General features: G+C 47.4%; 2 protein-coding genes across 2 annotated transcripts; one reads left to right on the forward strand and one right to left on the reverse strand.

Moving 5' to 3' along the window:
- Window positions 1-4488: 4488 nt before the first annotated feature.
- Window positions 4489-5801, forward strand: LOC136494624 (uncharacterized acetyltransferase At3g50280-like). The gene has a single exon (XM_066490800.1). It carries the CDS (start codon window positions 4610-4612, stop codon window positions 5636-5638), a length of 1029 nt encoding a protein of 342 aa, XP_066346897.1. The 5' UTR covers window positions 4489-4609; the 3' UTR covers window positions 5639-5801.
- Window positions 5802-6208: 407 nt separating this feature from the next.
- LOC136492272 (helicase sen1-like) lies at window positions 6209-9363 on the reverse strand. The gene is made up of 6 exons (XM_066488347.1): window positions 9241-9363; window positions 8587-9105; window positions 7383-8480; window positions 6959-7274; window positions 6556-6808; window positions 6209-6455 (listed from the first exon to the last, which is right to left on the reverse strand). The coding sequence occupies exons 1-6, from the start codon at window positions 9361-9363 to the stop codon at window positions 6209-6211; spliced, it is 2556 nt and encodes an 851-aa protein (XP_066344444.1).
- Window positions 9364-22346: the final 12983 nt, after the last annotated feature.

Raw genomic sequence — 22346 nt, forward strand, 5'->3', positions numbered from 1 at the left:
TGAAACATCTAAAACATACTTGCAACATGTGTTTTTCACCTTTCCTTCCGTGCGACGCAGCGCAAGCGGGGGATGGGCAGGCGAAGGGCAGTGCCGTCACGGCCCCTTCTGGAGGCGAGCTGAGGGGCGGCGTGGACAGGTCGTCGGCGAGCTTTGGCCGGGATGCGGGCTCTGTTGTCACAGGCGGGCGGAGGGGAAGGTGGGGATAGGCCAGCGATGGCGCAGGTCACCGGCGGGCTCTGGCCGGACGAGGGCCGAGAGGAAGGGGGCAGCCACATGCACAAGCGGCTGCCGGTGAGCTCTGGCCGAGCGGGGGCGGGAGGAAGGGGCGGACGGGAGCTCTGGTCAGACAGGGGACGAGAAGGAGCTGGTGGTAGGCAGAGGCATCGCGGAGAGTGGAACAAGCAGGTATTTTTCTTTTTTGCGTGAACACGTCAGAATGGGAGTCACGGACGGACGTTCTCGTCGTATCATTATCGAAAATGTTAGTCACCACGTCGTTACTTAGGGCCTGTTTGGAACGCATGAATCAAAAACATAGGAAATGGAAAAAACACAGGAATGGGGTGAGTGTGTAGTGGTAAAACAGAGAAAAAGAAAAACACAGGAAATAACTAGAAGGGGTGTTTGGAACGTAGAAATCCATAACACAGGAAAAACGCAGAAAGTAACATGTTAATAGCTTTCGATGCAATGAGAAAGCAGCAAGTGGCCACAGAAAAGTTTCCCTTGGCTCAAAGCTCATTTTCATATTCCTCCAAAAGTACAACTTCCTAAGCCTTTTCTCTGGAAAGTTTTATATCACTTCCTACGTTCCAAACCGTAAGAGAGAAAGTCTTTATGAAGGAATTACATTCCAGTACTTTTCCTCCAATTTTCGTTCGATCCAAACGTGCCCTTAGCTTGAAAAAGTAAACGCCAGCCTAACAATTGAGGGCCTGTTTAGATTCTAAAAAAATTTTGCGCAGTATTCATCACATCGAATCTTGCGACATATGTATGAAGTACTAAATATAGACAAAAAAAAACTAATTGTATAATTGGATGAGAAATCACGAGACGAAACTTTCGAATCTAATTAGTCCATAATTAAACACCGGAATGACGCCGCTGCCGCGCGAGGTCCAGGACCAGGATACCAGGCAGCGCCTGTAATCAAATGATGCCATCAGCCGTGGATCCTAGGGCTGAATAAAATGGTAAAATTATTGCCGTTTAATTTGATGTTTTTTTAATTTGATTTGAAAGTACCCTGCATCTGCATTGCCCTCGTCAGAACGACGTTGGACTTGGGCATGTTTAGTTCCCTCCAAAACACTAAATTTTTTAAGATTTTCTGTCACATCGAATCTTTGACGCAGACACGGAGCATTAAATGTAAATAAAAAATAAAATTAATTATACAGTTTAGACGAAATTCACGAGACGAATCTTTTAAGCCAAATTAAACTATAATTAGACACTAATTATCAAACAACAACAAAAATGCTACAATATTGTTTTGCCAAAATTTTTACCATCTAAACTGGCGACTTGAGCGCCCAAGATTGGACAAGACGCCGATGGATACAACACTGTTGTACCCGACGGTTTGACAGCACGATGATGTGATCGACGGAGTTGACGTGCAGTGCCGCGGGTGCGGGTTGCATGGCTCTCGGCTCTCTCGCGTCGATCAGACCGTCGGTATGGGCGAATGATATGACCCCAGCAGAAGTCACCGTCAGCGCATAGAGATCAAAAAGAAATTTTACATATAATCAGTTTAATGTCACAGAGAAAAGTAAGAATTAAGCCTAATATTTTCTGTTCTAAATCCACCAATGCTTCAAGTTTCTTTAGGGGGTTCATGTGGGCTGCTCAAGCATCAAGAATGGGGTATCGTTGGAAAATTGAGAGAGGAGATAAATTAAGGTTTTGAGAGGATAATTGGTTAGGTTCTTCTAGTCTTGCAATCCAGTTTTGGAAACTTTATAGGATAGTCAATGAGAAAAATGCTACCATTGATGAGGTCTGGGATGGGTCCTCTCTCAAGTGTTCTTTTAGAAGAAACATGGATGATGGCCTGGAACAGCAGTGGATGGAAGTTTGCCAATTAGCTTCTACTATTTCTTTCACCAGTGAGGAGGACTCGCTTATTTGGCAATTTTCGTCTAAGGGTTCTTATTCTACCCAAACCCTTTACAGAGTGATCAATTTTAGGGGTATACATTCTGCAACTGTTCCAGCTCTCTGGTCTTTAAAGGTCCCTCCTAGAGTTCATTTCTTCTTATGGTTAGTCTCTAAGAATAAAGTGCTGACTAGGGATAACTTGGGGAAGAGGAGGAAGGTGGAAGATGCCACATGTTTGTTTTGTTGTGAAATTGAATCTGTCCAGCACCTTTTCTTTGACTGTGTGCTGGCTACTCAACTCTGGAAAATTTTATCCACGGTTCTGAATGTTAACCTTGGTGGATCTTTAGATGTGATAGGGAAATATTGGCTTTCTAATAAGAAACATTGTGTTACTAATATCTTCACAGCGGCTGCTTTGTGGAGTATGTGGAAACTGAGGAATAATCTTTGTTTTCAGAGAAGTGGTTGGAAAAGTATGGAAAATCTTTACCAGATGATTATTGCTATGACACAGAATTGGTGTCCTGTGGAGCATCAGGATCGTATGAAGGGAGTTATTGCCGAGCTCAAATCTCAGTTGATGATGGCAAGATGAATGGCGATATGAGCATATGAAACTGTTGATGAAGGATGACAAAGAGAAAATGAGCAAGACACTGCCTAACAAGCCGGATGAAGGATGACAAAGAAGTCAAGATGGCTTCCGGTTAGGGATCATCTAATGAATGGTGCCTTGATCATATGAAGCTGGTGATGGAGAAGGGAAGAGATGGAATGGTCAAGCCTTTGCCTAACAATTGGGGGTTGCCTGTGAAGACCTAGGCTCTATTCGTCTACCATTATAAGCCGGCTTATCAGGCATGGTACACTATTTTTCTCTCCCAACAAATGAGTCGTACAAATCAGCATAAGCTCCTTATAGACCAGCCGAATAGAGCCTTAGTCCGAAGATAGCGTTGTGATGTTGCTGCTTAGTTGCTGTTTTAGGCTTCTTGTATGAGTATGGTTTAGCGGTTCTGAACTTGTCCCTGTTTTAGTTGCTGGTGTTTAGTAAACGGGTTAATATGGATTTCAGGTGGTATACCACCTTGCTGTGATGAACCTCTGGTCTTTTATCTAATGATAGAAGATGGTCCTAGAACTCTAAAAAAAGTAAGAATTAAAAAAAATCAATGAGCACTCTCTATCGGTTCGGTTTAAATAATCTTGTTTTAAAACAGGTGCTATTTGGATAGGAGGAATTTCAAAGAGAAAATATAGGAATCAACAAATAGAGGATTCGGATAGGAGGAATTTCATATGGAAAAAAAGAATTTACATTCCAATCTTTTTTTTCCTACACGATTGTTGACTAAAAGGCAACTTGATTTTGACCACTCAAGTGCATGCATCAATGCATGTCCACAAGAGTGAACTATTAGACTGGCCACAGTGTGTGCATCGATGTCCAAAACTAAAAGCAGGAACTCAGCATCGGTGGAGATAAGCTGCAATGGGCAGGCATCGTGTAAGACCCATTAAACAGTAAAAAGCAACAACTGTAGACAGCTTTCCTCTCTCTTGTGCATATTTTTCTCTCTCATGTGCATGCATGTTGTCAGAGAGAAGTTTGAAGCATTGATGCTTCTACATGACTCGGTGTCCAATTTTTCTGGGAACTCGACATCGCTCGCAATGATCGGCACCGGTGCTTCGACCTTCTCTCTCCTCTTCAAGCACCGGTAAAACGATACATTGTGGGCAGTCTTATTACTATTTTCTGGATAATTCACTGTTACTGTACTGTTGAAGTAGCAGAATACTAGAGTCGGAAGGGCGTAGTAGAGGCCAATTCGATTTTTAAGTTTTGGCTTCGTCCTAGAATACGTGTCGTTATTATATTTATGATGATTAATTAATAATATTTATATTTTTTAATGAATTTATTATAAAAATAATTTCCCCGAGTTTGTCGTGGGTCAATTTGCTGATGACTGCTGCTGAACTTATTTATATTATCCGATTGTGCGTTGCAAGAAGGGAGTTGTGTGACAAGTACTAGGTGCCACTATACAAGTCCACGCGTATCATTTTTAGAAAGCAACTTTATATTATTTCATATAAGCCGATTTTGTTGACTGGTGAATTTTCTCAGCCACAAACGTCCCATTATGTAGCTCCGACTCCGATTCGACTAGCTGGAGACTTGGACAGCTAGCAGCCGTTGGAGCCCCAGATCATGGAGCTGACGCCGTGGGATCTCCAATACATTTCGATCCACTACATCCAGAAGGGCGTCCTTCTGCACAGGACCCAGACAACAGGAAGCGCACTCGCCGACGACCTCGCCTTGTCGTTCGCGCGTGCCCTGGGCCGCTTCTACCCGCCGGCCGGCCGTTTCGTCGTCACGGAGATCAGCGGCGGCGCATCAGGTTCCGGTGCGTGTCTCACCGTGTCGCTCAGCTGCAGCAACGACGGGGCTGAGCTCGTCCACGCGGTGGCGCCGGGGGTTTCGATGAGCGACATCATCTGCCCGCGCTACTTCCCGCCGGTGCTGCGGTCCTTCTTCCCGTCGAACGGGATGCTGTGTGGCGACGCGATGCTGGAGCCCCGTCCACTGCTAGGCGCGCAGGTCACCGAGCTCGCCGACGGCGTGTTCGTTGCCTTGTCGCTCAATCACGCTGTCGCCGACGGGACCACGTTCTGGCACTTATTCAACACCTGGTCGGAGATCCACCGCAGTGGTGCCCACGGCTGCGAGCTGTCCACGCCGCCGCCGGTGCTCGGCAGATGGTTCCCCGACGCATGCCCTGTGCCGGTCACCCTACCGTTCATGAAGGTGGAGGACATCATCCAGCGCGTCGAGTTCCCACCGGTACGCGAGTGTTTCTTCCACCTCTCGACGGCGAGCGTAAGGAACCTCAAGGCAAAGGCAAACGCCGAGATGACCGGCACGGCACAGCCACAAGCAGACCCCATCTCCTCATTGCAGGCCGTGCTTGCGCACCTCTGGCGCGGTGCGTGCCGAGCCCGGCGCCTCCCGCCTGACCGGGAGACGATCTGCCTGCTGCCCGTAGGATGCCGAGGAAGGGTGCAGGGCGTGCCGCAGCACTACATGGGCAACGCCGTGGCGCTCGGCGTGGCCAAGTGCACCGTCGCCCATGTCGTGGACAAAGGGCTGGGCTGCACGGCGTGGCTGCTCAACCAGGCCGTGGTGTCCTTCGACGAGGCCAAGACGAGGGACGCGCTCGCGTCCTGGCATCAGAAGCCACACATCCTGTACCTGGAGGCGTCCGGCGACGGCGATCCTGCATATATCGTGGTCGCGGCCTCGCCGCGGTTCGACGTCTACGGAAATGACTTCGGGCGGGGCACGCCGGTCGCCGTTCGGAGCGGCGCCGGGAACAAGATGGACGGCGTGGTGACCGTGTACCCGGGGCGTGATGGTGGTGGGAGCATGGGGGTGGAGGTGTGCATGTCTCCAGAAGCGCTCGCCAGGCTCGCAGCCGACAGGGAGTTCATGGAGGCAGTGGACATGGCGTGAGATTGTTTACTTAGTTTTTTTTTTCTCGGTTGTGTTGTACTAGTACAAGTATAAACATTTGGTCAACATTTGACTCTTTAGAAAGGGAGTACAGTACAACAATAGCTACATATATATGTACTAGACAAGCACTTGGTTCAGATTTATTTCTAAAATAACACTTTTTTTTGGAACCGAGGAAGTGTGGGTTTGCAAGTCCTATAGGACCTGCATTATTCATGAAATGTGATCTTTGTGAGTTTAAATGAAGAAACAATACTAGCTCCATTGATTCCTCTACTTTTATCATTTTTTCTTTCCATACCATTTAGTTAGGGTTATCATATGCGAGGCTCAGAAATTTGAGCGATGAAATGTGTGTATGAAACTGACCTTGTGCTTGCATGCTCAGATGCTCTAACTGAAAATGAAAGCACGAATTTAGAAAGTCCTAACAAAGGAATACCTTAGCAAAAGAATATATCTGCATTGTATATCTGTAGTTACCACGACATTGGAAATCACCAGCCAAAACGCAATTCTAAACCTGAAATCCTAAAAAGCATCTTCACTCAGCTAGACGCAGGGAGCCTAGTGCACCGCAAATGTCAGCTTCGTATCCGCGGCACGCAGCAGGGACGTGCACGCCAAAGTCTGATCCAAATCCAACTGCGGCTGCATTCCATTTCCGCCACGGAGTGATGGGAGAAGAAACTCCCGCGCTGTCTCCCCAGTTGAAGAAGCAGCGGCGATCCACGGCGTCCTGGACCAGTTCCTCCCAGATGGAACCGCTGCCGCAAAGGGTCGCCGCGTTGCCCAGGATCCAGAGGCAGTGCCTGCACCCACCAAGAACGTGCAAGAATAGCTCAATGAAAACGGAAACAATAGGGCTAAGTTGCTGTCTGGTTTGTTTTTTGGCCTGAAAATACAGCGGTTACCTTGCCCTCGTCAGAGCGACGTTGGCGCGTCGGAGATTGGACAGGAAGCCGATGGATCCTGCACTGTTAGACCGGACGGTTGACAGGATGATGATGTCTTCCTCGCTGCCTTGGAATCCATCCACGGAGTTGACGCGCAGAGTCAGGGGATGCATGGCTTTGGCGTTCCCTATCTTCTGCTGAATTGCCTCCACCTGAGCTGCGTATGCGCTGATCACCCCAACAGAAACTCCTTGCCGGCTGCTGATACAAGCTGCATATATATAGCCAGAGACTAAACTGGATGACAATTGCAATAAGTCGTGACCATTGATCTAATCTATTTCAGCAGCAATGTTTCAAGTGTGAGGATTGAAAAAGAAACATGAATTAATTTAGCAAATATAAATATGAATTCAGTTACCTATTTTTAGAGCGTTCAATATCTCCAATATGACAGCTACCTCGGCCATGTTTCGCTTGCTCCGACCGGGATCTTCTCTTCCTTCGACATTGATGAATGAGTACGGCCCAAACATTGCAGCTTGAAGGTACTTACGCGTGTGGCCCTCCTGCGTGACATTCGCACCATCCAAAATTTTCTTGTCGTAGAAGCTCAAGTTTGGGAAGATGCTTATAGAAGGGTGCATCCTGTACTGAATGTTCAGAAGGTGCTTCTTCTGTCCCAGCGCGCTTAGCCTCTCAAACAGGCTCCTGCCCAGCAATGCGGTGTCTGAAACCTGCCAAAATTAAGATTGCCAAAGCTCAATTTTGCCCAGCAATACAAACTACGAGCATTGCCCAGACAGATGCGATAATGCACGAACATAAGTAAGCACTGACCGTACCTTGCTTTTCACGGTTGCTGGTAGTTGACACTCATCACCAATAAGAACAGCATGCTTCAGTCCAGAGAGTTGCATTGGTATGAGGGACTCGCATTCCTTCAGCTGCGCAGCCTCGTCGATGAGCAGCAGGCCCATCTTCTGATTATTCAGTTTGGCCGAGCCAGACACCGTGCAGAAAATAAAGGGCGCGCTTCCAAGGCAGAACTTCTTGATTCTGAAGTCAGAGCGTGTCACGGGAAGCTTCAGCTCTCGGAGGAGAGTTCTCGTGACGTCAAGGATTCGTGCCTTGCTTTGCATAAGATTTTGAGCGAACTCTGATTTGCTCGCTTCATCATTTCCGACGATCTTCCTTCCAAGCAACTTGCTGAAGTCTTTGAGCATTTCCATCAGTAGAACAATGTTCTTGTAGTTCTTCTCCAAAAGGACGGCCCTAGGGACTTGTGACATGATTAGTCTGAAGCAGTTTCTCAGCGTATCAAATATCTGATGGAGCCTCGACCTGACGAAAAATGTCTCAGCCACTTTTGTCCCGACATTCTGCAAGCAATCTCCTTGGTACTGACACGTGACTGTTCTTTGTTCTCCCAGGAACACTTCTAGTGAAACAAGGCAATGCCTCCAACCCGTCGCCGGTGAGAAGCACTTCTTGAGCCGCTTCACGCGAGTGTCCAGGAAGATCTCGCCCAGATCACCGTCGACGGCCATGCGTTCCCGGTTGCCGAACAGCAGCAGATCGCCGTGGCAGCCTCCGTCGGCAGCGGCGTGCTGCTTCCACAGCGTCAGAAGGCGGGACGCGACCTGGCTGATGGCGGTGTTGGTGGGCGCGCACGTCAGGACGCGGCATTTGGTCTGGCTCGTCAGAAGCAGTAGCAGTAGCACGCTGATCGTCTTGGTCTTGCCCGTTCCGGGCGGGCCCCAGATGAGGCTGAACTTGCTCGCGCCGTCCTGCTGCCGCGTCGCCTTGACGCAGCTCAGAATGGACTCCGTCTGGGAGTCGTTGAGCTTGAACGTGGACAGTTTTGCCGCCACGTCTGCGTCCGCCCCGCCGGTGTCTCGCCGAGCTGGAGCCGAGGACCCAGCCGGAAACGATGTGCTCTGCTGAACAAGAGGGTCGGCCAAGTAAGGAAAGACAATGCATGCAACAAACGAGAATACGTGGGTAGCGTTGGACAAGTGTGTGTGTGCTGTGCGTGTGTACCTGCGCGTCGCCGGCGACCACCTTGACGAGGGTAGGGTTTCTCTTCACGGCGGCGTCGTAGTCCAGGCACCGCCAGATGCGCGCGTAGGGTATGAAGCTGAGCAGGCTGACAGCGAGAGCGTAGCAGCTCGCGTCTTCGATTTTCCTGGACGCTCTGATCTCAAAGCCGTACCCGTTGCGGTCGACATCCTGGATGTGCGCGACACAGTACGAGCCGCCGCCGCTCCACGCGAGCTCGGCCGGCCGGCGAGGCATGCCGTCCAAGAGCACGATGATGTCACCGATGCACGGCGCCGCATGACGCGATCCACGGCCGCGGGCAACCGTGGCCCGGTACACCAAGCCGAAATTCCCCAAGCTCTTGCCAGTGCTGGGCACCAGGGACCGTATGGGCACGGCCGATGGGTGGTCGGGCAGCGGCTCCAGGTTAGAGCTCATCTCTGCCCGCATCTCCTCCAGCAGCGGGATCCTGAACGCGTCCAGGTAGCTCTTGAGCCCGAAGAACCTGTCAGGTATCGTGCTAGCCTGCACAGAGCATGGACCGCGTGCTTAATCAGAGACCAGATTGCACTGGAGAGAGCGATGTGAAAAAAAAGGGTCTTGCGATGCGGAGAGACCAGCTAGTAGAAGTAGATGCAAAGATCGTAGTGATCGTCGAACCTTGTCTCTGAAGAGGTCCTGGTTCATGACGTCTAGGAGGGACCAGGAGAAGATGAGGTCGACCAGCTCGTCGTCCGGCCGCTTCTTGCCCGCATTCGCCGCTCCCTTGCCCTTCTTCCCCATCATCGTTCACGGCCCGAGACGATCGGATGCCCTAGCCTTTCACCGTGGTGGTGGATCAGTCAGTTCTGCGTGAGCCGAGGTTCATCGTCTCGGCACGCCAGCTATCTATGTACTAGTGCTCCGCTGCTCCCGCATTGATGGCGAGCGCCTCGTTCCACTCCATGGCTCCGGCACCCATTGGTTACCCAGGATACGGGGCGCGGCGCGGATCATCTCGTCTCCTCTGGTACCGTGCGCCGAATACGAGGCGGCAGCGCACTACAGTACCGTGGCGTTTCATCTCTTGTGGGGATCGATCCCATCGATCATCGTTGCAATTTAACTCGATCCAGAGGCCAGCGCTGCGTTGAATACGCACTGTTCGCATAAACGGTTGTTTAGCCCGTTTAAACACCGTGTAAACGCTACACGGTAGTGCGTTGTTTCCGTTTAATCACCCGTTTATCCCGTTTAATAGACTGTTTAACCCGTTTAATAGGACATTTTATCTGAATAATAATTAAACGGTAGGTTTAGCGTTTAGGAAAACACTGCAAATACGAGACGGTCTCTGCGACACCAGCGGTGGACCCAGTTCTCCAACTCGTGAACCGTGATTAGCATTTGACGGGGCCGAGAGCTAAAGAGTACCGGGCCTCATTTCTTGTCTAAAAATAAACTGGCGGGCGACTTCACGACAGGCCGAGGCCCGAGCGAGAGTCCTAGTCCTAAACGAGCCGATCTGGGCTGTGCCGATTTGTTAGGCCTGCTCCACCCACTGTGGGTTTGGCTGGTCATTTTGTTGAGATGCATCCTCTAAATTTTTATTTTATTTTAATTCAGAAAAACTAATATTTTCATAATAGGATATACAGAACTAAATTTTTACAAACTACTAGTCTTTTTCATCAAGTCAGGAACCATGGCTAACAAATGACCATGCCACACCATATGTGTTGGCGTAATTAAATAGGTGTATTTTACACGTGTGCATATTAGGCTAAACCACGCCATTTTGCTTGGCGTGAACCGTATAGAAGTGACGCCACCCAATGAAGACACACACCATGTTTCCGATCGTGACCGTGTTGGCCTCAATTGCCAACCGCTTACTACGTTATTTTCTTTATTTTATTTTGTTTTCCAAAATGAAGGATCTAGGGATTTTTAAAAATTGTAAATTTTAGGTAGATGCTAAAAACCATGCACATCATATTTTGTTTGTATTTGGCATCATATCATTTATAATTTTGAGATTATTTTTTTCTCAAAATGTTATTATATTTAATTTCGGCTAAACTGTTTTATATGCTACTTCCGTATAAGTGTATCGAGACTTTTCAACTCTCTATACAATCGTCAAGTGTGTTGATGGTCACTATTGCAAAGATTCGGTCATCAAGTGATCGGAATAAATGAGGATTACACCAAAAACTTATGTGCAAATATATTTATTTCAACTAATAAGGTTTTTCACATGCACATGGAGAGTATTTGTATGTAGCAATGTACACAATGAAAATAAATAAGCAGAAACGGCTACATGAGGGGGGGGGGGGGGGGGGGGGGGGGCAGCCAGCATGAGAAGACACACTCACGAGCTATCATATGTGTTCGATCAACATTGTTCATTTCCGAAGGACAAGATGATCGTCACTTGGATTCATGAATCCACAACCGCATGCAAAGAAACATTGACTTGTCCAACCAACGTCCACGAGATCATCCAAGGCATCCATCTCTACACACAAGAAGAATGGATGACCAGGGGAGCACTGGGGAGGTTGTTCGACCATGCATAGAGTCGACCAACCCCACCTTGGTGTCCAATCCACCATCACCGACCTAACTTTCAACCAACATCAGGAGGCAATCTAGAGCATTGGGGACCTAAGGCGACGTATCCCATGGTCGACAGACATGGAAAAATCCCCTCACCCATCACTATAAATAGGAGTGTAGCACCATTTCTTAAGACACACAAAGGAACTGTGGACTGTGCACTGGCACGGCAACCATAAGAGCATTGTTCGGAAGGTAAAAGCTCTTGTTGTCAAGGGACCAAAGGTAGTTCAATTCACCGAAATTTTTACATTTTAGCCCCTTTTTTGAAAGTTTCTCACAAATAGACCCCTGGAGGAAAGATTTCAAAATATGGACCCTTAGCTCGGCGCCAGCGTCCCTGGCGCCGAGTTCCTAGGCTCGAAACGAACTTGGAAGGTGACATGGCAGGGAGCTAGCCGCCGTAGATCTTGGCGCACTAGCGCCGAGCTCCCTGCCATTTAACTCAGCCCAAGCTTCGTGCCCGAGCGTTCTTTCTTTTCTTTCTCCTTCCTCTCGGGTTTTTTCTCTCCTCACTTCACCCTACCTCACGAATCGGCATATTGGACCTTGGAAACATTGATTTGATCCGTAGATCTTCGAGAGCAAGGTATCCTCGCTCCCCTCCTAGTTTTTTTGTATCGATTCAGTATATATTAGTCGGATTTTTGAACGTAATAATCATCATCACTTAGGGTTTTATTCTATCCCTCAATATATGTATTATACAACCGTAGGATGATGCCAAGGCGTGGAAAAGCTAGCAAACCTAGGCGTATGTAGTTATGTTATGGGTTCATTGTTGTGCATCAAATGGGAAACCCTAAGTTTAGGGTTTACTGTTAACTGCTTTCGGTTCTTAGAAAGAAATTGGTTGTATTATAGTTATGGTTCTCATTGACATTTATTTGTGATATTTTGATTTATGTTTGTTAAATTACATCTATTTTGTTAGATGCAAGAAATGTTTCGGGAGGAGTTTTGGCAAAAACGGGGCCGTCCTCGAGAATTATACCCCGATGCGTCTAGCAAAGATGCCCCTGTCTCCCTGACCTCCCTGTCTCTAACTGTGATTGTGGTTTTCCGGCCCATGGTTTTCAATCGAAACATCCGGACACAGTGGCGCGTTACTTCTATACATGCAGTCGTTTTAATATAAGAAATTGTTTCCACTATCCTTTTGCTTTATTTGTGTAAGTATGCTACTAATATTTTGTTGGAATCTCGTTGTGTAGGACCATGAGAGGTGCTTTTTCTTTCAGTGGATCGATGGTGCAGACAAGTTTGATCCTAGGTACCTCCTTTTCGATGATTGGTTTAGAGGGAGATATCCACGTGAGCACTTCAAGCGGTGGGTTCCACCCCCCCTAACCCTCCGCCAATGACGGCTAAGGAGAAGCACCTAGCCATAGTTAGACGACTCGAGGAACCTCCTCTATGCGATTGTGGAGATCGAGCTGTGATAAACCCTAAGAATATGTTGGAGTTTGTGTGTCCAAACAAGCATGAAGTAAGTGCAAAGTGTATGTGTTGAAATGTTGAGCTATATGTGTTCATGTACTAATGTCTACTTATTTAGGTGTTTTCAATGGCAAAGTGTCGTTTCAAGGAGTGGTTGTATGGTCCTAAGAACCAATGGCTAGAAGAACCGCGAAAGGTTAAGGGAAAGAAGAAAGAAAGGGTAATTTACAAAGCACCTCCTGTCATATGCGAATGTGGTGTTAAATCTAACTATGCCCTAGTCCCTTCAGAGCTTGGAATACGCCATTATTGCGGCCATATGGTTGAGTATGTTGAGGTTGGTTATTTTTGTGGTAAACATGAAATCGTATTTTATTTCTTTTGCTAAGACATATATGATATAATTTTTTGTTTGAACAGAGCACTAGGAAATACAGATGGGAATGTTATGATGGTCAAGCTAAGTTCTTGGATGAACTGAAGAAGAGGCAAGTAATTGCATAGAAGAGGAGATATGGACCTGACTACGTTAACCTATTCGTTAAACATCACAAAGAAAAGATACGTGAGTTTGCTAGACAACGCGGTATTTGTAACCCGATCGATGTTGGGCTTAACAAATGGGGATTGGAGAGACGGATGACGTTAGAGGAGGAGAGGGCAAGGAATGAGGCAAGGGAGGAGACAAGAGTACAGATGTAGGTCTTGAACGAGCATGTTGTTGCATTATGTGCCAGTGAGTGCTTGAAAACATTTTTTTCATTGCTTGATTTTAAATGTAATATAATCGCGTTGCTAACTGATTGCATTTTATACATGAAGGGATTGGTTGCAGCGAGGAACATGCCACAGAGCTGGCTCGTGCAAGGTATGAGAAGAAGTTAGATAAGCATAGATCGCTAGTTGGTCGCACCGTTCAATCACCGATTATGTTGTCTGATGAGGGGGATGAGGATGAGGACGACACTGGCAGACTGAGTGAGCTCATTGCTCTAGCAGAGGCGGGCTTGCAGGCATAGGAGGCTAAGGGCGATACTGGCAGACTGAGCGAGCTCATCACTCTAGCAGAGGCGGCGTTGCAGGCGGAGGAGGCTGAGGAAAACATTGACAGATTGAGCGAGCTCATCGATCTAGTAGAGGCGGGCTTACAAGCGGAGGAGGATGACGACACGTTCTTCACTCAGGCCGCAGCGGCCACAGATGAAGCAGAGGCCGCTTACTACAGGCGACAGGCAGGTCAGAGCAACACATGTGAGCCTAGCCACAGCAACAGGGTTGTAGTAGAGGACTGGTACTCGGATAATGAGTTGCTTACTCAGTATGTTTCAGACTGAGGATTTGAAAGTGCATTTGCCCCTATGTCTACTATCGGCACGTACTTCTAGTATTACTAGTAAATAATAAATGCCAACTAAGTAGGTACATTGCATATTCATAATTTTTACCTTTCCAACGACTGATCCGCGGATGTCGACGGAGTCGCAGCGGACGATGGGCGTGGGTCAGGCCGACGATCCGGGCCGGCGGTGGCACGGCCCGGCGCTGCAGGTGGCAGGGTCGGCGATGGCGCGACCGACAATAGCGGTGGTGCGCGGCGAGCGTGGGATGCGCGAGGCTCCACGCGGTGAGTCTGGCTCGATAGGCGCTGGAGGCACGGCGGCCGCGTCTGAGGCCGGCGGTGGAGGGCGGCAAGGCAGGGCGAGGCCAAGGCGAGGAGAGGGCATGGCGCGGGAGCAGGAACCGACAAGGGGACCGGGGCGCGGGCGGCCAGCCGTGGGCAACGGCGCGGCGCGGGAGGGGGCGTGGGGCGCGGGCCATCCACAGTGGCACAGCGCGGGGTGGCCTCGGGGAGCGGGCGTGGCGCGGCGCGGGCGAGGGTGGCCGGTGGAGGCGCGTGCGCGGGCGGCGACGGCGAAGCTCGGCTCTGCTCTGCTAGGGCGAGAGAGGGAGAGGAAGAGAGGGGCGAGGCCCATAGGTAATAAAGGCTCGGCGCCAGTCACTCTAGCGCCGAGCTCGACGCCAAGATCTACGGTGCCGAGCTCGGTGCTAGAGTGACTGGCGCCGAGCTCCCTGCCATGTCACCTTCCACATTCGCTTCGAGCCTAGGAGCTCGGCGCTAGGGACGCTGGCGCCGAGACGTGTTATCTCGGCGCCAGCATCAATGGCGCCGAGCTAAGGGTCCATATTCTAAAATCTTTCCTCCAAGGGTCTATTTGTGAGAAACTTTAAAAAAAGGGCTAAAATGTAAAAAATTCGGTTCAATTCACTCAAGACTAGGGTGTAAAGTGTGTTGAATTATCATTTTTTGGGAAAATATTGGATGCAAACCACCCTCCCGGTGCAATCATAAAAACTCTTTCAAAAAACCTACCTAGAGTTTTCTAAAAATTATGAAATGATGCACATCCATAGTTCATCCATAGATATACGTTGTAACAAAAGTTGAGAGGCAAACTTATTATGTAGAAATCCACACAAAAATGACAAATTTCAAGTGCAAGTGCACTAGAAGACAAAATTCATGTGAATTTGTCGTGCAAATGCACACGAAATTTGTTATTTCCATATGAGTTTTTCTAGATTTATTTTGTTTCCCAACTTTTGTTACAATATACATCTATTGATTAACTATGGATGTGCATCGCTTCATAATTTTTGAAAACTTCTAAGTAGGTTTTTTGGAAGGATTTTCATGATTGCACCGAGAGAGTGGTTTGCACGCAATATTTTCCCCATTTTTGTTGCATCTAGGAAGTTATAAATAATTTTGATATATTAATACAACAAAAATCAAAAGGAGCCCTCACCTTCACCAAGAGGGCCTAGAAATTACGAGATTAATCAAAAAATAGAAAAAAAATGCACCGTTAGATTTTATGATGATCTGACGGCTAAGAATAAATAGTGTATTAAAAATGAAGAATATGTAGAGTTGGATTTTATGATGATCTAATGGTAGAGAATAGATAGAGTACCGAGAAAAAATATACACAGTTAGATTTTATGATGATTTAACGGTATAGATTAATCCATAGAGTCCAATACAATAAAATTCAAAAAAGAAGCTGTGAATAAGTAATATGAGTAATAATAGTAGTCATATACATTATAACTTTTCTACTATAGCTATAGAATATATATGGTTCGTGTTTCAATCTAATTGGAACTCCATATATATTTCCATATGTGGCACCATATAAGAAATCAAAATACTCCTACAAACACATGAGATTGAATAAAAAGAGACACGTGACCGATTTTTGGACACAAGCTACAGGTTCAACGACCCAATATGACATTGAAATTGGAAAGTACTCAACGCTCACTAAATAAATAGAAAACACCAATGCAATTGGCACAATTAGCTTGGGTTTCCATAATTTTTTCTGGTCAGCAACAACTTTTTTTTATCAAGATCGTTGGCATAACCTGATTAAGGTTCCTCTTGTTTTTTTTCCTTCGGAATCATCAATCCATCAACCGAGTTATAAGGGTTTGAAAAGATCAATCAATTAGTACAAGTGTGGATCATTCAACTAGCATACCAAATTTACTAGTACAATGACCGTGCTAACCCACGACTTTATCTCAGGGATGCACATGAAAACAACCAATGATTTTTTTTATAGTTCAACTTTTACATAATTGTATTTGAGCATGTATACAATCCGGGAAACATTTTTGCATAAGAAGGCATAGTAAAGTTATTTCTCGTATTAACCATCTAAGTTACATTCTACCTAAGTCCTTAATCATGACTTGGAGATCTTTAGAGAAGCTATCAAAACATTCGTTTGCACGGCTCTTCAAAATGTCCGCTAAGAATTTCATCATTAGTGAAGTTGATAGCTATGCATGGCAGATAATTTATTTTCATTTTGTTACTTGAATCCCACACATTGCTACGGAAGAGGGTTCCCCACCAGATTACCATCCTAGTTTCATCGCTAACAAGCACATCATTTTATTTTAATTTTAGGCCCAGTCCAGTTACATATAGGAGGCCACCGCTTCGCACACTATAAACTATATACTATACATAGAGATAATCAATATAGTATTATTTAGAGAACCACAAAAGCAAAAAAGTTCTAAAATAATCTCTTTAACTCTCAAGGGCTAAGAAAAGCTACCTAAACAAATAATGTACTTAAATTTTAGTATTTTCAACCTTAAACATTACAAAAGTACTGATTTGATTTTCTTATGTTAACTAGTTGAGTGTCCGTGCGTTGTTACGGGTATATATATAATTTCGCAACATACAACTACATAGGTAAAACATGTGTAAAATCTCATGACATGCAATAAATGTTGAAATTGGATAATTCCATCGAGTGCAAATGTATGTATTATTGCAAAACGTGATTTAGTATTTTAGTTATAGCCCAGCAGGCTTGGCCGAATTGGATAAATGATTTAGCAGTGTTATGTCAATCTAAGTAATATCATCCTATGAAACTTATGTATGAGTGAAATCATAAGGCACACAAGTTGCTTGCTAATGGTAGAACCTTTACCCACACGACTTTCGTGGACAGTGATCGTCCATATAGTGAGAGCATGATGCCAAATCATAACCCGCGAGCTCCGACTCCGTGCAGCAGACCATAAGAAAAGCAAAAACATCTTATAATTTGGAATGTAGAGAACAGTAACAAAGTTGGATTCACAAAAATAAGAAAAATAGAGACAAATCTTAGCATTGGTAGTTCTCTTATAAGTACTCAAATCCAGATAAAGAAGAAAGGGAATTAATGAATGAATCTTCTGAGCTCGTGAAATACACTCCCTGCCTTGTGACTGCCAACACCATTTTTCTATCTATCCATTTTTCTATCTATCCATTGGATGCATAATTTTTCTATCTATTACCTTCTCTTTGAGCAGTGAAGTATATATCTTAGCGCCCTCCTTGTGCTCTGTGAGTATGCTTCTCAGGGTTGCATCTGTGTTGTCCATTGCTATCTGCACCAAGAGCACAAAGTTGTATGTGTATGAAGTGCAATCCTATCAAGTGGCAAGTGCAATGCAAAGGCCAAAATGGTTACATCAAATATGTGCCATCAGTCTGAATAATAAATCTGAACTTTGAAGAGCAACCAGGAAAAAATCCATGGAGAAAATTATTTTCATGGCCTTTTCACATCTTCCTTCATGGAATCAAGCAAGATTTTCAGTTAAAAGAAAAGATTCTAACACTTCTACTAATGTATACTTTCAAACCAGACACCTTGTTTGATGTAGAGGACAAGAAAGCGGATAAAGTTTGACAGCATGCGGCAGCCACGAAATAGAACTGGCCAATAACATTGCAGCCAGGAAACACTTAGCGCTGCCAGGAAACTCTTAGGAAGGGGAGAGGCGCAGATCGCATAGGCATGTGGTGAAGTGCTAGTGTGGATGGTGAAGTGCTAGTGTGGATGAAACCCTCAGCGTTGTAGATAGAGGTATTTGAGACTTTGTTTGATCACCTCTACTGAACTACAGAATTCTGCTTAAAGGTTAAGGTACCTGTGTTGTAGAACAGAGGCAACGTTCCTGCAAGCTCATACAAATAATAGCATATTCAAATTCAATTTATGCAAGTAGTGTTCATATGCTTAATTAATCCTTGTGGATGAAACAAAATGGTACACTACCTCTGTTCTTAATTAGGGATGGCCTTCCATATGTCTGTTTGGATTTATTTTGTTGTATCTTGTATGTCTGCAAAATGATTTGGAATAACAAGAATACACAAGGACACCTGAGTTTTGCACTTAGGACAAATGAAAGAGTGATGCCTTAACAGCTGCACCTGGAATTTAGTGTATCCACACACACAAAAAATTATCTGTACATATTCAGGTTGAGGTCTGAGGATACATATTTCAGGTTACATGTTTCATCATCAGGAAGCAGAAACATAAAAGCATATGGATGCATCTCGCAGGTTTCCTGAACAACAGTAGGTTTAATAGATGATGCTTATGGAAGTCAGCTAGATAGCTTTTTCAGAAAAATAGTTTGTTTAAATGGATGATGCTTATGAAATTTTTGCCTTCAGAAGGAGAGCCTGTGAACTATCTTTCGGTGCGAAATTTGACCGACAAGTAAATATTTATAGTTTTGTCGTGCGCTGTGATCGGATGTGGCCTAGCACGCGATGACACAGGATTTATATTGGTTCAGGCAACGTGCCCTACATCCAGTTTCAGTCGATCGGTGACTTTATTCCTGAGCCCAGGTGCTCGAAATTTGCTGTGGGGTTACAAATGAGTAAGTAATGAGAAGGGGGTGTTATAGGCCTGGTCAGACTCTGATTCGAGTGGAAGAGAGTGACGGATGCTCAAACGTGCGCTAAGTATTGGAGCGTATGCTCTGTGTGTCCAAGCTTATCCGCTGTTGAGAGCGTGCAGACTGTGTAGCTGTTGAGCCATTGAGCCCCCGTCCTTTTAGGAGAAAGCGCATCTCTTTTTATAGATGAAGGGGTGGCCTTACAAGTCAAAGACGGAAAGGGAGATAGTATGTACGGGTACTACCTAGTCTTGTTGCCCACGCCGTTGGGTACGGCACGCCATCACCCGCCTTACTATTCATGGCCTGCTGTACCTGGCAGGCTGCACAGTGTTCGCCACCTTACTGTTCATGACATGGCAGGCTGCATAGTGTTCGCTTGGGATGGCAAACGACGGCGGCCACAATACTGTTTGTGCTTTGACGCGTCTAGCAGGCTGTATAGTGTCCGTCTGACATGGCCTGTCGGCACCGTCCTGTAGGTGTCCAGGGCATGGCAGGGTACGGTCCTCAGTATTACAGTTGACTTGAGCGCCTTACCTTATCTGCTCCGCCTGTTCCCCGGGCCCACACTGAGCAGGCGTCCTGGTAGATCATTCTCGATCGGCCCCACCGTATCGATCGGGAAAGAGAGGCGAGCAAAGGTCTGACATATCCTCGGTCGGAGGAACGGGGTCGGAGTCGGACTGCGGTCCCACCACGGCCAGGCCTTCCAGTTGGGGCTTCGACCAGGTCTCCTGGCCGGAGGTGCCGGTCGAGTACCGGATCGTGGTCTCGGCCTGTCATTGTGTATCTGGGCCGGTCCAGACACGTGCTGTTGCTACACTCCCTACTGGGCCAAGTATTGCAGGGAAGTGGGTCCATTGGGGACTCCGGGTTTATGAACCCGACAGGAGCCCCCGAGCCCCGTTGAGGCTTCTGTGAAGCCATGAAGGGGCTGTTGAGTTGCCGCTTTTGAGGGCGCACGAGAGTACGATGCTAGAAGTCTCTCGTAAGGAGAGAGCATCGTACGTCTTGAATGGGCCCTGTCCTAGATTCTGGATCATAGGACGGAGAGAGGGAGGAGAGCATTGTAGCAGGAGAACAAGGATCTTGGCTCCCTTGTTCCGCTTCATGCCCCAAGGTGCAGAGCAGTCCTGGGGCTATTCACACATGCTTTGCGTGTTATTATAAAAGCCTGGGGCTTATGTTTTTAGCTTAATAAAATGAAAGCTTATATTTGCTTTATAATTCCTATGCCCATTGCGCCGTGGAGGCGGATTGTTTATTGGAACTTCGGTGTTTTCCTCCTTGGTTTGTTGTACCGCATAGGGTAACCGAGTAGGATTTAGATGCCCAGCCTCCATAGGGAGGACTAGCGAAGGCCGTGGAGGTACACCAGGGGGATATTGGCACCCAGCCCCTGATGAGGGGACTAGCGAAGGCCACAGAGGCACGCCGAGTAGACATAGGCGCCCAGCCCCCAAAGGGGAGAGCTCATCATTAGCCCATCTTCTGCTGGGTGCGCGCGAGCATACCTAGTGGGTGTAGCCCTTGAGCCTGTGGCCGACTGGTGAGTCGGTCAGAGGCTAAGCACCTTAGTACTCTTTCCTAGGGTCACAGACTCCTGTGTTCCTACCGGTCGGGGTGTTTGCTCATGTTTGTCCCGTCCACGACCTACGCGGTTGGTTGGATTCCCGAGTCCTTTATGGGCTGGCCTTCGAACCCCGGTCGGTCGTTGCTCATATCGAATGAGACGACTATCGCTTCGTGACGCGACGCCAAGTGTTGTGATGCAACAATTGCATATGCAATGCTTGGATGTATGGGATGAATGTATGGATGAATATATGACTGAATGTATGAATGCTTGAATGAGAATGGATGAATGAATGCTCATGCACTGGAAAAGTAAAACGGGGGTTGGTAAAGTTACCTCGATGGCTGGAGTGACGGGTTCGGAGAGCTCCTATCGGATATGTCTGAGTGGAATATAGGTCCGTTGTTCATGACCGAGTCGGCATAACCCGCATGGGGCATTCCATTGCTCCTTAACCCATCTCCTGGCAGATGCCTGAGCCATTCTAGAGACCGACTCAGGTGGCCCGCTGGCCTCCCCTCGATGGAGATTCTGTCGGTGGCCCCTCCAAACCTTTCCTAGGAAGGCGGAGGGTCGTTTGCGTGCGGTTGCACCTTGTTTCCCATGCTAGAGTTGCGGTAGTGGTGGGCCCTACCCAGGCCACATCTCGCTAGCCAGGAGATGTTTTGTTGGGTAGGCGCGTCCCATCAGCTAGGCCACATCCTGCTGCACGTCCTTTCGCATTAAATAGGAGGGAGGAGAGGGTTTTTTCTCCCGTCTCTTTGCCTTTCCTTTACCACCAACGCTTCCTCTTCCTTCTTTTTGCTAGGCACCTTCGTGTGTTGTGGGGGTTTCTAGGAGAGAGGAGAGTAGAGCGAGGAAGAGGAAAAACTTACACATCTGTTCATAGATCCATGGCGTCATGTCGAACTAGAGGCCTTCCAACATGGATGAGGAGGTGCTGGCCGCCTTTGCCGAGAAGGGGCTGCTCCCATCGAAGGAAGTTGTGTATTGGAGGGCTCCTACGCTAGGGGAGGTTGTTCCGCAACCCTAGGCCGATGAGGTTGTCTCCTTCCTTGCCTTCCACAAGCATGGGCTTGGGTACCCTGCGCACTGGTTCCTGCATGTGCTCCTCAATGAGTGGGGCCTGGAGTTGTAGCACCTTAACCTAACTGGGATGCTGCACATTACCGACTTCATCACCGTCTATGAGGCCTTCCTCGAGATGGAGCTGCACGTGGACCTTTTCTGGCGAATCTTCAGCGGACAGGCCCTGTCCGAGGGGAAATCGCCTAGAATTGCTCCGGTCGGCAGGTTCGCCCTGTAGAAGCAGCCTAAGCCATCAGTCCTCTACCCGGCATACTCCCCTAGTGACTCCACCGGGGATGGTGCGGCGAGTGGTTCTACATTAGGAACCCGATGGAGGCCCCATTCTCGATGTTCACCGGGGAGAGGCCAGAGGGGAGGGAAAGTTGGTCGTGGGGTCCTGGTCATCGGTAAAACAAGCTGGAGATCATCGAGATAGAGCTTTGGAGGCTCATGTGGCATGGCCTCGATGGGTTGCAGGTCTTCCATACCTTCTTCCGTCGTAGGGTCACCCCATTGGTGGAGAGAACGTGGCCGATGTGGGAATACGCTGGCCCGACGAATCCTGACCGCGCGTCGTCGGAGTTGTCAAGGGATGAAGTCTGGAGTTATCTTGATCAGGTGCTGCAGTTGGGGGATGATGAGTCCCTTGAAGGGACGCTTGGACCTTTCCATTCCGTGAAGCTGTCTGATCTGGTATACTCCTTTCCCATGACCTTTTTCCTTTCTATTTTGACCTTTAGATCGATTTTAAGCCGCCTATTTCGCAGGGGCTCGCGGGCTATAAGTCATGGCCGCA

The sequence above is a fragment of the Miscanthus floridulus genome, chromosome 11 (genome assembly GCF_019320115.1).
Source record: "Miscanthus floridulus cultivar M001 chromosome 11, ASM1932011v1, whole genome shotgun sequence".
NCBI lineage: Eukaryota > Viridiplantae > Streptophyta > Magnoliopsida > Poales > Poaceae > Miscanthus > Miscanthus floridulus.

What these genes read in the sequence shown, in the direction of transcription:
- LOC136494624 (XM_066490800.1), top strand. Translation starts at nt 4,610, where the DNA reads ATGAGCGACATCATCTGCCCGCGCTACTTCCCGCCGGTGCTGCGGTCC.
- LOC136492272 (XM_066488347.1), bottom strand. Translation starts at nt 9,363, where the DNA reads ATGGGGAAGAAGGGCAAGGGAGCGGCGAATGCGGGCAAGAAGCGGCCG. An exon ending in TCAAGGTGGTCGCCGGCGAC is followed by an intron (nt 8,481 to 8,586) that starts GCGCAGGTACAC and finishes CCTCTTGTTCAG; the next exon opens with CAGAGCACATCGTTTCCGGC. An exon ending in ATTGAACGCTCTAAAAATAG is followed by an intron (nt 6,809 to 6,958) that starts GTAACTGAATTC and finishes ATATATATGCAG; the next exon opens with CTTGTATCAGCAGCCGGCAA.